Below are 16,764 nucleotides of genomic sequence, written 5' to 3'. Positions count from 1 at the left end.
CCCCCCCCCCCCTTCCCCACCAAATGGTAACAACAAAGTCTGTTCAATATTATTATAATTGTATCGTTGGAAGATATCGGCACCTCGCCAGTACGCGCCACTTTGTTTCATTGAGTAAAGAGCTGTACATCGACACAATATGGCCATTTTGTGCAGAGGGAAATAAGACCCCCAAAAAAGCAAAGGAGTAGTGGGAGGGGGAGAGGGGGTAGTAGAGTATCGATCAGTTGGGTTTTTAAAAAGTTTTAGTAGAGGTTTTACAGCGCTCGCAACTGCATATGGTCATACGAGCGCAAGAAGATTAGAGGTGTAACAAGAGAGTAACAAACATAATAAAGAAGAAGGGGAGACAAGGACGATAGACGTTTGATAGGAAAGAAAGCAAACCACACCAGAGCACCCGCTAACCACCCACTATCTATCAGTGTGGTCCTCAACCTATCCCAAAAACAGTGTGGCTCGGGAAGCAGACAATATGAGCAGAAACGTAGTTTATCAAGTTAGTGCAACATCGGCCATGATCATATCATAACTCATAAGGATGTAGACAACAAGGAATAAAAGGAAACTAGAAGGAGCAGACCATACTGAATCGACCGCAAACCTGCACTTGATATGAATACGATTGGCAATCCAAGACTCGTAAATTTAGTTTTAGAAAGTTTTACGGCACTTGCAGCACAAATATACATACCGTGAGAGAAGAAAAGCTCAGTGAATTTTACGCTCAGACTATCAAAAAGTGCAAAATTCTATTTATCTATTTCATGTAACAATAAACATTTAACTGTTATTCCTGAAGTAAGCTGAACTATACTATGTGCCAAAAAAAGTATGAATTTTACAGTAGCACAGACGCTTCTGTAGCCGACATAAGAGGGAAGGAAGGAAGGGGAGGAGCCCAACCTGTTTGCACAAGACCAGCTAACTTGCAGCTATGTCTGACAACAGTTATCTCTTGTTTTAATCAATAGAGAGAGGAAAAGGGAACTGTTGTCCTCCTTGTGACAGGGAACGGAAGTCTCAACAAGAAACACAAGACACGATGGGCCCAACACAGAATCTGATGATGTGCAGAAACAGATCAAACTTAGGTAAGTTCTAAATGCAAATCATCAGCTCTGGTCTGGGATAAAAATTTCCCTTTGACTTTGTCTTATGAAATCCTCATAATATACACTTATTATATCAAATTTACCCCACTAATTGACCAGTGACAACAGAAAGCTTGTTATATGTATATAATAGTAATTACATTTCATTTTGCATGATATCACTGATGACAGTAAGTAACGCAGCAGCAGCACTGAGTAGATGCAACACTGAGTAGATGATGATAAAAACATTAAAAGAGTAAGAGTTTCACACATCACAAGACAAAATGTAAATTTGACATGGCTGTTTCTGATCTGAAGAGCCGCCCCTCCACCCCTACTACCCTACTGAAAAATCTTGGAACAGAGTACAAAGGAACATAATTTCTTTTTTCTTTTTTTTTTTGGTGGTACATGTACAGACAATTCATGGAAAGTCCCGTGCATCAATCCCATAAAATAAAACCTTTACGTTTTAATCTTTTGTGATATTAAATTGTGTATTATTTGTGCATTTATGTACAAAATAAAATATCAGTAAGTACACAATTTAAAGTCAGATTTCCCTGCGGGATCAATAAAGTGGAATTGATATTTAAAATTGTTTCAGTAGAAATACTCCAAAGAAGTGATATAAAGACCGATGTCACTTAGTCACGACTTTAGTGGCAGTCAAAAGTAATACATGTATTTCATTGACAATGACAATCTTTATTCATTTCGCATGGAGAAATTTGTCTTGGTCGTTACCAATGGCAGTAGACGTTACAAAGGTTAGGTGCACTCACGTATACGTACAAGAAGACAGAACATTAGTAAATACATGTCTCACATGCTGGAACAACCACAACCTGCCCCGTAAAACATTCTCTCTCTCTGTTTCATTCGTAGCACTGTGTGGTCACTAACCCCACTGCAGTTGGTAGGGATGAATTTCTATATATATGTCTATTCATCATCTTGCTTTTTTGGAAATATATCCTTTATTGCGGCTTGATAGTTGAAATTCCGATTTCAGTGGGTGGTTATGGTCACTAAGCATTATTTACCCCTTTTTCAGAACGTTTGTCTTGTGCAGATATTCAAAGTTACACAAGTCTCTACACATTGTATCACATTGTTCTTGATGCCATTCGGTCAATCATTCTGATCAACCTGTTTATTTTTATGATTTGCTGCCTTCCCAAATTGCTACCATAGCATGTGATATCAAAATGTATCAAAGTTTCTATTGTGGTGGTGTAGAAAATCTGAAGGATGGATGGATTCAGATTGAAAGACCTAAGTTTCCTCAGAAAGTACAGCCTCTGATTTACCTTTTTAACGATATTGTTTACTTGATTTTGCCACGTAAATTTGTTGTCGGTTGAAAGACCAAGATATTGTGTGAATCCGTGATTTCAACTGTTTCTTGTTCAATTACGAGAGGTGGGATTGTTGATCGTCTAAGCCAAAATCTCTAGGCTATAATCGACAGTGGGTGGTTTTAGACAATTTCGACAGAATTATGCAATCCAAACAACATCAGGAGAACGGTGGCCAATTAAATTCTATCAAATCAACAGTCAAAACTCTAAGGCACAGCACACCAAAGAGTCCCCCCCCCCCCCCACAAGTAATTTTAATATTTTTAAAGAAGGAAGATAAATGTCATGATAATTATAACATTATCACAAAAAGGATTTTCATAAATATTAGCACTTTTAAATATCTTCATTAATAATCGATATCTACTTAAAGGATGAAAAATTACAATTTGGTCGTGTACCATTCAAAGCAGCATTTGCATCATGACAACTGTAAAGGAAATGTTTCCAATAATCAACATTTCAATTTCAGACAAAATTATATAACAGACAAAAAGAGCCAGTCCAAACATGAACAACTGTGACACATCTACGGTTCCCCAACAGTTGACCAGATTGAACATCACAAGTTATTGTTCCACCTCCTGTTTCCTCCCAGTCAAAATAATGTGAGCATGACACGCCTTCAATACAGTAAGTTAAGATTATTAAGATTATTAAAAGGAGTGTAAGACTCTTATGGCCCACTTATAAAAGGGAAAGGTCAATATTATATGATGAGCACAAAAATCACTCCTGATAACTACTAGAACATGATTAACCAAGAAGAAGTACTGGAGGAAAGAAATCTTTACATTCTTTCAAGCTTTAAGTGTACAGTCTATATAATAATATATTTTTAATTTGGCTAAGTTACCATACACTGAAAAAGTAGAAAGATTAATTTTCCATTTGGTGTAATCCATTGTTTTACTATCTTGCAAATTACGACGTGACCCTGATGCCCTACAAGTGAATTTTCCACTCAGACCCACAATCTTTAATTTTTGTTTGCAGGTCACAAGATGAAACCTCACATTGCGAAATGAATGGGTTCCTAGATCTTGATAAGAACATCATAAAGTCTGCATTTAGCCAAAGCCACAGAACAAAAGAGCATGTCTTGCTTTTAAGTATAAAAATTATTTTTCATTCTTCCGAAACACAGTAACAAGGATATTAAAAGGCAGCACAAAATAACACTGACTGTAACAAGAGGGCCCAAAAAATCCTACTGCTGACTGAAATTTTTTTCATAAAAAAAATATAAAAAAACCCTGCTTCATGTGCATGTACTGAAAACTTATAAAATACCTTAAAGAGAAATCAAATAAAACTGTCTTAGTGGCATTTCCTTTTCGATTCTCCTTACAAATCACATGTGACAATACAGTATCAGGGCTGCCCAACCACCAGCATATGTTTTGGAAATCAGGAAATAAAAAATTAGTAATCTGACTTAGTGGATGGTTTGCGGATGCTATGGTGTGGTTTGCTTCTTCTTTCCTTTCTAACATCTATCTTCCTTATCTCCCCTTCTTCTTTTTTGTTTGTTACTCTCTTGTAACACCTCTAATCTTCTGGCATTCATATATATATCTGACCTTATATATGCAGTTGCGAGCGCCGTAAAACCTCTACTAAAGCTAAAAAATCTTGACTTAAAAATTGGTAATACATCCATGGGTTGTCTTCTTCCCAGGGATATCAAGGCCAATAACAGAAGTGTGCCAGGTGCTCTCTGTAGCTTCATGTATTTTTCTCCCCTTATAACACCGGGAGGTTGGCAGCAAGTTGGGAAAGCCAACATTTTCAGAAATGGGAATCAGGGGCATTACGATCAAATTTTCGTAAAATTGAGTAAAAGTTGTGACTATTCTAGCAAATTCAGAATGATGGGCAGCCCTGCAGTAGGCCTTTACAACACAGAGCTAGAAGTTGCAATTAGGCTACTTGCATTGTCATTGAATATCTGAATTTAGAGTAAAATTACCGGTTCGGTCAAAATAAGGACGAAAACAGGCACGTCGACTTTAAAGCTTTATATCTCCTATCTGCCCTGCCCTAGAGACAAACCGAAACCAGCTACAGGAAGTCCTGTGATTGGATGACCCCAGGAATGACCTGTTTCAGCTTGTTCTCATATTTGAGGCCCTTACCGGGTGCAAAAGTGACGCCCGATTTATTTACGAGTTCGGACACATTTTTTTTGTTTTCTCATGGATTCGGGCAGTATTTTGACATTCGGTCATTTTCAATTATCATCACATTTGTTTCGTTGCAAGCTTAATAACATGATTTTTAATGCTTGTTATCAACACTTGGACACAATGATAGTTTGTCTAAAGTGGTTTTCACCATTTATAGCTATTTTAATGAGTATGTATCTATGTATCTGACCCACTCTACTACGTGGTATCTGACTCTACTACACTGGCATCTGGCTCACTCAACTACACTGGTATCTGACTCTGCTACTCTGATATCCGACTGTATTACACGATGGTATCTGACTTTACTACCCTGGTGTCTGACTGAGCTAATATGCTGTATCTGACTCTACTATTATTTAAATTATGCACAAATTCTTTATTCTTTGTTATATAACCATTGGCTCTATATTATCTTACGCGCCCAAAGGATGAGAAACTACGGATTTTATGTTACAATCCGGGCACCCCCCGTTTGGGCAAAAACGGCGAGACTAAACGGCAAATTCTCTTTCATTTTCATCCTTGACAGGGCCTCATGCAAATAACTCTCCAGCCTTCAGAGTCTACCAAAACGTAGAATCTAGGTCACAGGCTCCTTCATCCACACCAATGTTAACTCTTCCGGGAAAAGAGCTTCACGCTGTTTTGCTCAGTTGATGAAGAAAAAGCTGTCTTAAGGACTATTTTCAGCAAAATATCGCCGTAACTGTTGTTTCAACGAAAGCAAGGGAGGTTGCTTTAGGTTTGTGTGCCACTCTTTTGGGGCTAGATTTAAAAACAAAGTTTTAAACGATCGTTTTGTACTCCAGTGCCCGACAGCAAAAAAAAACGCGCTGCCCGAACCGGTACGATTACTCTATATATTATAATGCATCACAGCAACCAGACCTCAACTATGATTACATAATGTTAAAAATAAGCCACTTGAGTTTAGAAGATGACTCACTGGACCATGCTATTGCCATCCAGCTTATTATGGCTTGGTAAATCACAATGAGAAAAAGTAACATAAAGAGGCAAATTTTTACTTTCACTCCCACACACAATTACTAGAATTACAATAGATAGTGTCATTAGTATTAGCACTGTTATGTTATGGGCTACATTTTAGGGGGTCAGAAGGCCACATTTTTTGCTTTTTAGTGCAGATTTCATATATTATTTTATGGCCTTATGTTATAGATTTATGTATGGCTACTAGATCTAGATCTATAATTAGCTTGGCTTATAGAGGCTATCGCAAATCACTATGAAACAGAGTAGAATAGAGGGTAACGGTTTGGGGTACGGGTAGGGTTATAGGGTAGGGTTAGAGCCAGTAGAGGTGCCTTTGTCTTTTGTAATGGTAGATCTTGGGGTAAGGCGTAGGTAGGGGTAGAGATAAGGTCAAGGGCAGGGGTGGTAGGGTTGGATAGAGGTCTCTTTATTGGAAGAAAAAACAAACATCACAGGGGCGACAATTAGATAAATGGTCTACATATCCCAAAATTATTTGGTTGTTTCCCTTGTCATAATTGGTGCTGGAGGAAAAAAGGGCGATCCCGACACGGAATGAGTCACACGACGAAATATAAAAATGAAAGTACAGTTTTACAAAAAATGAAAAGACAAAGAAACTGAAATGTGGATATAAAAATGCAACGTGAAAATGCCACAAGGTATTAGGACAGTCCGGTAACAACTTTCATTATGTACTCTCAACTGTCTGAACTTGGGATTGCTAGAACCAAGACCTGGCAGAACAATACTTTGGAAGATGGGACAGATGAATGGATGCTAACATACAAAAGCAAAGGGATCAGAAAAAGAAATCAGCACATCTGCAAAGACTCTGATTTATAAGAGACCTACCTCCCAGTCATGTAGAGCTTGTACTTCGCTGCAAATGTTCCTTGATTATAAGCTGTTTAGTCGAAACGAACCAAGTCGGCCATAAAATGGCGGAAGTGAAAAGAGTTACTCAGTACTCACTTCCGGTTTACAAATTTGGCAATCCCCACCAAGCCTCCAAATTTTACATACCTAGCCTAGGTCAAAGGGTAAAGTTCATGAACTCGAGCAAAGATGGAAACGGAAACAAAACAACACAGTACACAGTGTAGGCCTCGGCTAGGTAGGTGTGTAGGCCTGGCTAGCGGACTCAAGTTTCTCTCACCTGTGGCGTTTGTTTACCGTTTGCAAGGGAGACTGAAGAGACGAGTGAACAAAGCTTGCCTGGGCTAAGAATTCCTTCTTCGCTTGACTACGTATATTGAGCAACTGAGCAAATCATGTCATGTGTGTAAAACTTCAGTCAAGTTGGTTTGTCTCATCTTGATTTGTTGTTGATTCACAGATTTGGATATGAAGAGAAGATGGAAAATTTCAACTTCACACCGCTAGATCTAGAATCTAGAATCTAATCTAGATCTAGATCTATTATTTTTCAATTCTTAATAGATCTAGATTGTAGAAATTTAACTGCCCCGGGCCCTTTGAAACAAATTAGATAATTTAGGAGGCAGGCTATCTGTAATGGCCCACTTGTGTTTGCGGTACTACTTGAGAGGGTCCCGTTTGGGGAGTTTGTTTGACCCACCAACAATTACTTCTGGTTCTAAACGATTACTTTTTGATACGATAGGCCTTCATAATCTATTAGACCTATCACTATGTTTTAATAGAGGTGTAGTGTCAGGATATTTGTTGGGCCCGATCTGTCGATTTGATCGAGGAAACGCGTGACAATCCATCGATTGTTCCGCATTCTGTTGATCAGCGGACCTTGCAGGAGAAAACAAAACAGACTCTGGTCAACACATGAATTGTTCCCTTTCACTCTCTTATTGGTTTTTGATGCCTCCGATCATTGAAATACTAGCACGTTTCAGTTCAAAATGACAAACTTATTTATTATAGACAAATGTATGCTTCTGCCAAGTCCCTTCACTGACGTCTTGAAGTGTTAGGCAGGCGCTTCGATCGTTGTTGGACACAGGAAACGCAAGTTCGATTCCTGAATGGGGAGAACATTTTTTATCAAATCTCTCGGTATTTCTGCTAGGATGCGCATTGTTTCCCTCTCAGCCTGAGTTGGCTCTGACAGGCAGGGCTGATTGTACCTCCTAGTCTTGGTGGGGAAGGAAAACTTCTATGATAATATTTTTTTTAAAGACTTCACCCTCAACAGCGATACACACATCCTAGGCCTATACCATTAGCCTGGCAATCCATAGTTGTATCACTATCACTGATGTCTTTTATAGTAGGATTAATTACATAATTATAACTCCTAAGTTTTTTTAATGTTGGCGTCTGTGGTTTAGCAGTTATATTGTTTGTATATTATAATATATATATATATATATATATATATATATATATATATATATATATATATATATATATATATATATATATATATATATATATATATAGAGGCACTCTGCGGTAGATGCAGGAGAGGTGAGGTTGATTCCCTTGTGGAAAAGTTTGATTTAAATCGAGTATCGCTGTTTATGTCTGTTGGGACTTTACATCCCTATCTATAGGCACTCTGCCGGTAGATGCAGGAGAGGTGAGATTGATTCCTTTGTGGAAAAGTTTGATTTAAATCGAGTGTCGCTGTTTATGTCTGTTGGGACTTTACATCCCTATCCTCCTATCAGCCCAGGTTGCTCCTGACTGGCAGGGTCAACCTACCTCCTAAATTATCAAACTTGGGTTGATGGAGGCATGACATAAAACATATCAGATTTGATAAAACAGTATTTTTTTTCTTTCTTCATGATAGTAAGTGATGGGTTTTTTTTTAATTTTAAGCTATGATTCACATTTTTTTTCTTTCAGGAAAGGTACCCTCAAGAAGAGCTAAAGTTTGCCTCACCATCTGCACTTCATTCGGTGGTAGCTTGGAGCCCCTTCCCCAAAGGAACCAATGACCAGTCTATGGTGATGGGACTACATTGAAATGGGAAATCAAGTGTGCATTCTTCAAAGTGATATTACACCGACAGTGACTACAAATGACCTGGGTACACCTCAAGACAGGAAAGGATGAAACACTCTGATAGTCGGAGGACTTCGTCACAAATTTAAAAGCCCATTCATCGGCCCATCTAACCGAATAGTCTGGAACTCAACTCTTTTGTATTACTCCTGTCAGTTATTCGAGCAGCTTCATGTAATTAAATTACTTACAACAACCAAACAATACCCTAGTTTCTACGTCAAATTGACCCCATTCTAATGTTCAACCTATTGGACAGAGACACCAAAAAGACTCTCAGTACTCTCTCTTCACCTTCACCTTCACTCAACGCCTTAAAAATTCAAATAACTCTACAAGAAGCCAAACATGCATCAGAATCATCTCATCCTTTCCCCTCAAGCTATAGTCTTTCCGCTTGACTCTCCTACTCTTACTCCTTCCTGGCAGCACATGCAGTGGAAACAATATATAATAGGCCCGGTAATAATGGGGATCCGGTAATAACAGGGATTTTTTAAATCCCCAAAAATCCCTGTTTTTCCTACACTTTGTCTCTATTAAAAGTTATCAGCAATAACAACAGGGCCTCATCGGAGCCCAATTGGTTATAGCAGGGACAAAGGCTACTTAACAATGTGTAAAAAGTAAGAGAGCGAGAGTGTGTAACGCAGTGATGGAGCAAGCCACGCCATGGCTGCAAGCACACGCAGCCGGTGAAGCGAAAGAAGCCTGCGGATGTGCTGCACACTTTGATCTAACCCTAAGCCTGGTTACACGCACGTGTAATGTGTCATGCGCAGACCTGCCACACAGCCAAAATCCCTTCTATTCGTGGGTACTTGTGGCAAGGGAAACTACCGGTGAATAAATACAGCTGTATTAGTCCGCAAATGCTTACTTCCCTTGCATTTCTGATATAACGCAACTTTTTCTCTGGTCCCACCATCCCTGTTATATCAGGTTTCCACTGTAATCAACAATATGTCGCCCCGCGTCAACGGGAAAAAACCAACAGTTTCATGATGTTCCCTCTCACTTCACCTGATGCTTTCTGCCATACATTCACCTCCGATAAAACAGCAAGTGCTACACCTTCAAACTTGGATTTACCAACTGTCGTCGGTCAACGAAAGTCGCCATTTCCAACTCTAACAGCATTCCTGTTGGCCAGCACTTTGATAGCCAGGCCACAATGGAACCATGACATTCAGCTTCAGGGCATTTAGATTATGAAAAAACAACCAAAAATTAACCAAGAACGCAAAATTGTTCCAGAAACCATCGTCATCAACATTTCCACAGAGACATCAAGTGCTTTTAAGGCTGACTCACTGTCATGTGTAATCTCATTTCTCTTTCTGAACCTTGGTTGTTCCCTGAAAAGCTCTATGCTTCTTGAGAGCACCTTATATCATCATGTTTTAAATGAATGCTTTTGTTGCCATGTGAGGTGTGCTGACAAAATGAATTAAGTCGCAGATTTTAGTTGGACATAGATACATAAAATTTATAGTTAATAGATCAGATAGATTTCATTTGTATAGAGAATTACATGAAATAATGTGTAGGTAGTACCGTAGTCATTCGTTGCCGAAGATGACAATGAAATCCTGCAGCTCATCTGTGGACGCGCATGGGGCTGTGCAATCCGATCCTGGATGTACATTGTCTGTTGCAGTGGGGACACTGGAATGTCGTGGTTGGGGTGGTTGGATTAAATGTGTCCTCTCTCTTCTGATAGTCAGCTTCTCCCTGTAGTTTGTATTGCTGTTTCTGCTGGAAAGACAGATGGCCCTGCACCAGGCGTTCCTTTCTATGGCAGTTCTTTTGAGTTCTTTTGGGGTTACCTGTACAAACTGGAGGTTTTCCTTTATCGTGTCTTTGAACCGCTTTTTGGCCTCCCGAGATTTCTTTTGCCACTTGCGAGTTCGCCGTATAGCTGTTGTTTGGGCATTTGGTGATCTTCTATGCGGATGACATGGCCGACCCATCTCAGTTGAGGGAGGAGAGCACAACGGCTTTGTACACTTTGATTTTTGTTGACAGCCGGACATTGGGCTGTCTAAGTACCTTATTTTTCAGTCTACCGAGAGCTTGGCTGGCTTTGCTGATTCTGGAATCAATTTTCTGATCAATGGAGCCGTCTGCAGAGATGATACTTCCAAGGTATTTGAAGTTCTTGGTGTTCTTCAGGCTGTTGCCTTTGATAGAGATGTTTGGAGACAGTGGGTTAGTTTGTGGGGCAGGCTGGTGAAGAACTTCAGTTTTCCCGATGCTTATTGTAAGTCCAAAATACTTTGAGGCTTCTGCAAAGTGATTGAGCATTGTTGGCAGGTCCACTTCGGAGGGAGCATTCAAGGAGCAGTCATCGGTGAAGAACGCCTCCTGAAGGAGTTTTGTGCTTATTTTTGTCTTGGCTTGCAGGCGACGTTGGTCGAAAAGAGAGCCATTCAGACAATAATTTAGGTATGTTCCCTTGTCAAGATCCTTGTAGGCGTGGGAAAGCATGGCGGTGAAGGAGATATTGAAGAGGAATGGTGCCAGGACACAGCCTTGTTTGACACCATATTCGTCAGTCATGTTGTCACTTGTAAGAACTTGCCCACTCATGCCTGTGTGGAAGAGCTGGATGATCTTTAGGAACTTGGGAGGGCAGCCAATCCTTGAAATAATAAAAACTTGTTTAACAGGAAGAAAATGGCTTGAATTAAAATTCTACAAATTTGATGAGTCTTTTTGCAGCAGACAAATCCATTTGTTGACTTTGAGAAGTAACTCATTTTGTCAGTGAGCCTCACATATTGTTGTTTTGATTTCCTTCTACTTATTACATGAATGTTCCTGACGAAGCTTTACGGGTGAAACAAATAACCTCATTTTTAACAACTGTCAAAATTATCTAAGAAGGCCACCTGTTGTTGATGAGAAAATTGTCCATCTTTGACAGGTGAGCGTCTTACGCAGTGCCATTATATAGCAAAGTAAGGGTAATGGGATGTGGTCCTTTTTTATGGGTGATTATCTTATACTGGTGGCCACTACAGCAGGCTTGATTTTTACTTACATTGTGATATTGTTTACCATAAATTTTTCAAAACTTGAACCAAGATGTTGGAGGGGTTTTTTTTATCGTACTCTTTTTGGATCATGATAAAAATGATAAGCATGATCAATTGTGTACCTATGATAATGTTATAACATTGACTGTTAGTCTGTAGTTTGATGCATGACTGTAAATATTCTAAAGGTTGTTATAACTTAATTGAGATGAATGAAAGCATCGACCTTGCATGTCGGGTCAATATGAACAAAATGGATTGCTGCATCCTCACAGAGGACACACAGGGATACTCGATGAAGGAACACAAATTCATGGTTATCGAGCTCATTAACTGTGTCCTCACCCCGTATAATATAATATATATAACATATAAAGAGCTTAATCTTTGTATCACAGACTCGGGTGGGCCATTCCTGGCAAATAGGTCACAGGTCTTCAATTCCCTAAATAAGACCACATCATAGAAAAGTCTGAAGAGACACTAGCTTGATATATTTTTAATGACTGGCAGGCTGGATCTGTCCTAGACATGTTGAGAAGGGGTGGATAGGTAAAAAGGAATGTGGGGTGGAAAAAAAAATGAAAAAAAGGTTGGGGGCAGGGGGGTTGATCTAGAAAAATTATGGTTAAGATAATTCAAGACTCTCTATTCTTTGGAGCCTTGAACATTTGAATGACCAAAGACACAATACACAGGCTAAGATTGTGCTGCTGGAATATTTTCCAAATCGTAACTTTGATTGTGCCTTTGAAGCAGTTCACGACCAGAACATGTACAGTACATTTGTATATTGTATGTCGTTGAAAAAATCTATGCGCTTTTTCACATGTCGAGGTACCCGCGTTTTCACGACTTTTTTTTTTCCTTTGTTTTTGGACCAATCAGTTTAATTTTCACCAGGAATAGATTCTTTCCTTGGCCTTTGATGGTTACTTTACGAAAACAAATCTCGAATAATTAATCAATATTATATATATCATGTCATCGGCTAAGAGTACAACTGTTGTATGTCCATGCACTCTGGTTTTGAGAAAAAGGCCTTCAAAGTTCGAGATGGCTCCAGATTCAAATCAATCACCAAGTGATTCATCTAAATCTAACTGTTACCCATTGTTTTTGTGGATAATCAATGTTTCAACTTTAAAAGTTTTCACCGATGGATGTGTTACTGTGGAATTAAGAAACGGTTTTTGTTTTAAGAAAACCCAGTTTTCTGAAAAAGAGGACTGAATTCCACAAAGTGCAAATGGTCGCTTTTGAGGACAAGCGGGCTAACCCGGATTTGGGGGGTTTCCAGAAATCTTGACATACACAAAAAGTGGACTTTGCTTAACCTAGAGGAGAAGTTTGGTTTCATTGGTGTGTAGCTTGGTTAAAGAGAAAACTCTCCTTGCTTTTTAAAGAAACTACATGTAAATAAGGGGCAAAAACTTAACCTTCGATTTTATCGAAAAAGCATTTTTCGGGATAGCCCCCCCCCCCTTGTGCTTAAACGCGACAGGATGTCGTAGATCTATCTCTTTACATGTATTAGTATTAGGTTCTAAATCTCCATTATATAATCTAGTCTAATTTCATGGCTAAGTCACTCGGCTGCAGAGCAGAAGGTCCTCCTTGGCTCAATTCCCACGCGATATGAAACCAATAAAACCAATTTTTTTCAGAGGTTCAATGGGCGTTGACACCTGGCTTACGTGAAGTCATTGTCCTATGCCAGACAATTTGAGATGGCGTCTCTCATATAACCTCACTGTGTTAAAAAGGATGTAAATCTTAACCAACGATCGTTCCAGTTGCATGGGCATACATGTGTCCCCGGCGTCTGTAAGCCCGTGGCTACCTGGTGATCTTATCTGCACTAATACATTTAGATCTAATATCTCTCTTTTGACCTTATTGTGATGCAAGGGATTACCTTTTGAAACCAAATGCAACAGACAACACCTTCAATGCCCTACGAACTTTTCTGTCTCGTCCAACCAAAAACTAAATCGGCAAAGGAAAAAGGGGTAATGTAATTTTTTTCACTTTTGAGAAAGAAAAAAACATTTTAAAGTTTGACTTTCTCCTTTCTTGCATAGTACAGCAGAACACGGCTATAGCAGGACATTTTGTTCCAGAAGAAAAATCCCGCTGTAAGTTAGTGTGAGCCAGTTCCCGCTATAGGAATGCAAAGGGGAAATTGCCGAAAATGTTCTACAAATCCACATAAATACATGATGTTCCTTTATTAATTACATGTTTTGTCCTGTATTGAGGTGCAGTCTTTGTATTATTATTATTCACAAGTGAGTGCACTATATTGACAGACAGTTCCACGACAACAACAGCAACAGCAGCAGCAATATCTACACTGACGGCTCGGCTAGGGCAGGAACAACGGACGGCGGCGCTGGAGTCGTCATCACAACGGGGAACCCGTCCAACCCTACCGTTGTCGAGACATTGAGGGAGAAAGGCGCCATATTTACGTGCTCTTTCGAGGAAGAAAGGAGAGCCTTGGAAATGGCCATTGACTGGATTGACAAAGAGTGCGATGCATCCAACTCGGTCGCTATCTTCACCGACAGTCAATCACTATGCATGGCACTAGTGGGAACATCACCATCCTTCGACCAATTGCGACTACGCATAAATAATGCAATACCTCAACCCACGATTCAGTGGATCCCTGGTCACCGCGATATCCTCGGCAACGATCTCGCTGACAGTAATGCCAAACTGGCAACAGCGCTGCCGGGTCCAGGCCGCCAAATTACTTATGACAGTGCGTGCGCCCATATAAAACTAATTACAAAAGACCCCCCTATATGCCACACGCGGACGAAGGAAGTATACAGGGCATTTTCCTTAAAACGAGAGGCTCTTATTATGTCCCGCAGTGACCAGTCATTACTGGCAAAAATCAGGACCGGTCATTTATCTGGGCTTCGGGCCTACAAAAATAGAATAGACAAAACATCGGACCCAATATGTCCATTGTGCAGCGAGGAGCCCCAAGATTTGGAGCACTGGCTGCAGAGATGCCCCGCCACGGAGGCCCGGCGGTGGCATCTCTTCGGGGAGGATTCAGGGAGGTTGGACTGCCTCACCCGCTACCCAAGGGAGGCGGTGGCCCTGGCGAAGAGCACACTCTTCGGGGCTCCGAACATTTCGAACGGATAGGCTACCACACACACACACACACACACACAGCAGCAGCAACAACAACACATCTTTGGTTTGACGTTTCCAAGTTTTACAGAGGGATTGTCAATAAGTCAGGTTGCCAACAACGATGTAGGACCCTTGAACGTATCGCCTACTGCATTATAAATGGGCATTTTCTTCTCCCCGAGCAACGTCAATTTTGCTTATTAAACTTTTTTCGCACCGTGCGGCTTTAACGGTGCGCATACCCTAAGAAAGCCATTATTTTACCAGCGCTATTCCTTGAAAAACACGTGATTTTGCGGTGTTTTCAAAGAAATGAATCTCCATTGTTTTAAATCGTAGACGTTTGTATTTGATGTCAAAATTAAGTTCAAATCAAATCATTGTCAACACAGACATGGGTCTAATTTTTAGACCACATCCACTGTCTTCGACAAAAGCCGCCAACCGCACAAATGAGCGTATGAGGCTGAAAAAAGAACAGTTGAAAAAATATAAATGTCAAACTCACACATAACACACACTAAACAGTTCAATGATATTTCTTCAATGACTTAACGCGTGTTCAGACAGGCGTGATCCATGATAAATAAATAATGTAGTATAATTTAACTAAAACTATCAGAAAATTCAGCCGAACGAGTGAAAAATGTGCTGTTGTGAGCAGCTTTATGAGCAGCTCAAATAAATACTCAAGCATCGGCAGAGTCAGCTGCTTTTTTCGGATCAGAGTTGAGTTGTACACCTCAAAACAGCCAGGGTAGAATGCAACTTTGCAGTTTGAGCCCTAGTGCAGTGTCATTTTCTTTTGGCACTTTCTGTTCACTGCTGACACCCCTACTTTGTATACCTTTCCTGTGCACATTTCCTACTTGTAGCTGCCGACTAAAGGTTCTGTATCCGTGGTGTTGTTTTCAGCTTTCTGACACTCTTTGAGAACATGCCTCTCTCAATCTTATAATTAGGAGTTTTACAAACTACATGTAGTGGTGTCTTATTTGCTGGACCCAATGACCACATCCACCAGCTTGAGGTCCAGGTTTCTTGATAACATGGGCCCTTTATTCCCGCTGGATGTTTTCTCGAGAATAAGTCTAGATGTTACCAAGTGGTTCCTACACTTCATCAACTTTCACCTGAAGCCTGAAGGAAAAGTAATGCAGGTTATCGTAGTCAAGAGGTAAGGTGTTCGCCCTCAATCTCATTCTATTTTCTATAGGTCCCGGGTTCGAAACTGACAGCGACGGAAAATGTTCTCCAGTAGAAAATGTTCTCCTTTCACCTCCTTTCCTGCTCTCTGATCATGTTCTATCGTCTGCTTTAGTCTCCACTTTCTGCCCTATCCCCCACCTTACCCCTTTGCCTCCTCCTCTGGACTCGTGCTTCTTTCTCCTGTCTGTCTACTGTTTCTCTTTGGCTCCTTCTTACTGCTGTCTTTCAGCCACACCCCTGATCTCAAGGTAGGTAAGATCGAGCACCTAGCTTTCTCGGATAAGGACGAAAAAATATCGGAGGTCCCGTAGTGTGCAGGTTGCACACTTTATTAAATGATCCGTTGGTGGTCCAAAAATTGACCAGAGCAGGCTTCGGCCGCTACCCGCGAAAGATTCAAAATTAATTCCAACCAAATTGAAAATGCGTCCTGCGCGCCAATATGACCTTATGCAGCTAGCTGCAAGCGTCGTTAAACACTTAAGTTAGAATCTAGATCTAAAAAAAAAAAGAACAAAAAAGGAAGAACAAAACGAATGAAATTTGTTCGCCTGAATTATGTAGAACTAGATCTAGATCTACTCCGAGCATGTTTTAACAAAGTGAATACCGGTATGAAAAGGGGTTTCTCCTGTCTTTGAAACCGGCCTTTGTTCCTTGAAGTTCCGACATCCGAAAAGTCGAAAGAGAGACTCTCTCTCTCTCTCTCTCTCT

At 40.2% G+C, this 16,764-nt stretch overlaps 1 protein-coding gene and 1 long non-coding RNA gene across 2 annotated transcripts in view; one reads left to right on the top strand and one right to left on the bottom strand.

The window, feature by feature from the left end:
* The window catches only part of LOC101859483 (LIM and senescent cell antigen-like-containing domain protein 1), a 61,324-nt gene extending 54,700 nt beyond the window's left edge, over window positions 1-6,624 (bottom strand). The window contains exon 1 of the mRNA XM_035969983.1: window positions 6,505-6,624. Coding sequence (XP_035825876.1) covers window positions 6,505-6,515 — 11 coding nt within the window. The 5' untranslated portion in view covers window positions 6,516-6,624. The remainder of the gene's footprint in view (window positions 1-6,504) is intronic.
* Window positions 6,625-6,748: 124 nt separating this feature from the next.
* Window positions 6,749-8,843, top strand: LOC106011871. Its single transcript, XR_004858583.1, has 2 exons — window positions 6,749-6,930; window positions 8,482-8,843. It is a non-coding gene; the product is annotated as an uncharacterized LOC106011871 (long non-coding RNA).
* Window positions 8,844-16,764: the final 7,921 nt, after the last annotated feature.

This window comes from Aplysia californica, unplaced genomic scaffold, assembly GCF_000002075.1.
Source record: "Aplysia californica isolate F4 #8 unplaced genomic scaffold, AplCal3.0 scaffold00203, whole genome shotgun sequence".
Taxonomy (NCBI): domain Eukaryota; kingdom Metazoa; phylum Mollusca; class Gastropoda; order Aplysiida; family Aplysiidae; genus Aplysia; species Aplysia californica.
This window is presented reverse-complemented; position numbering and strand designations above follow the sequence as displayed.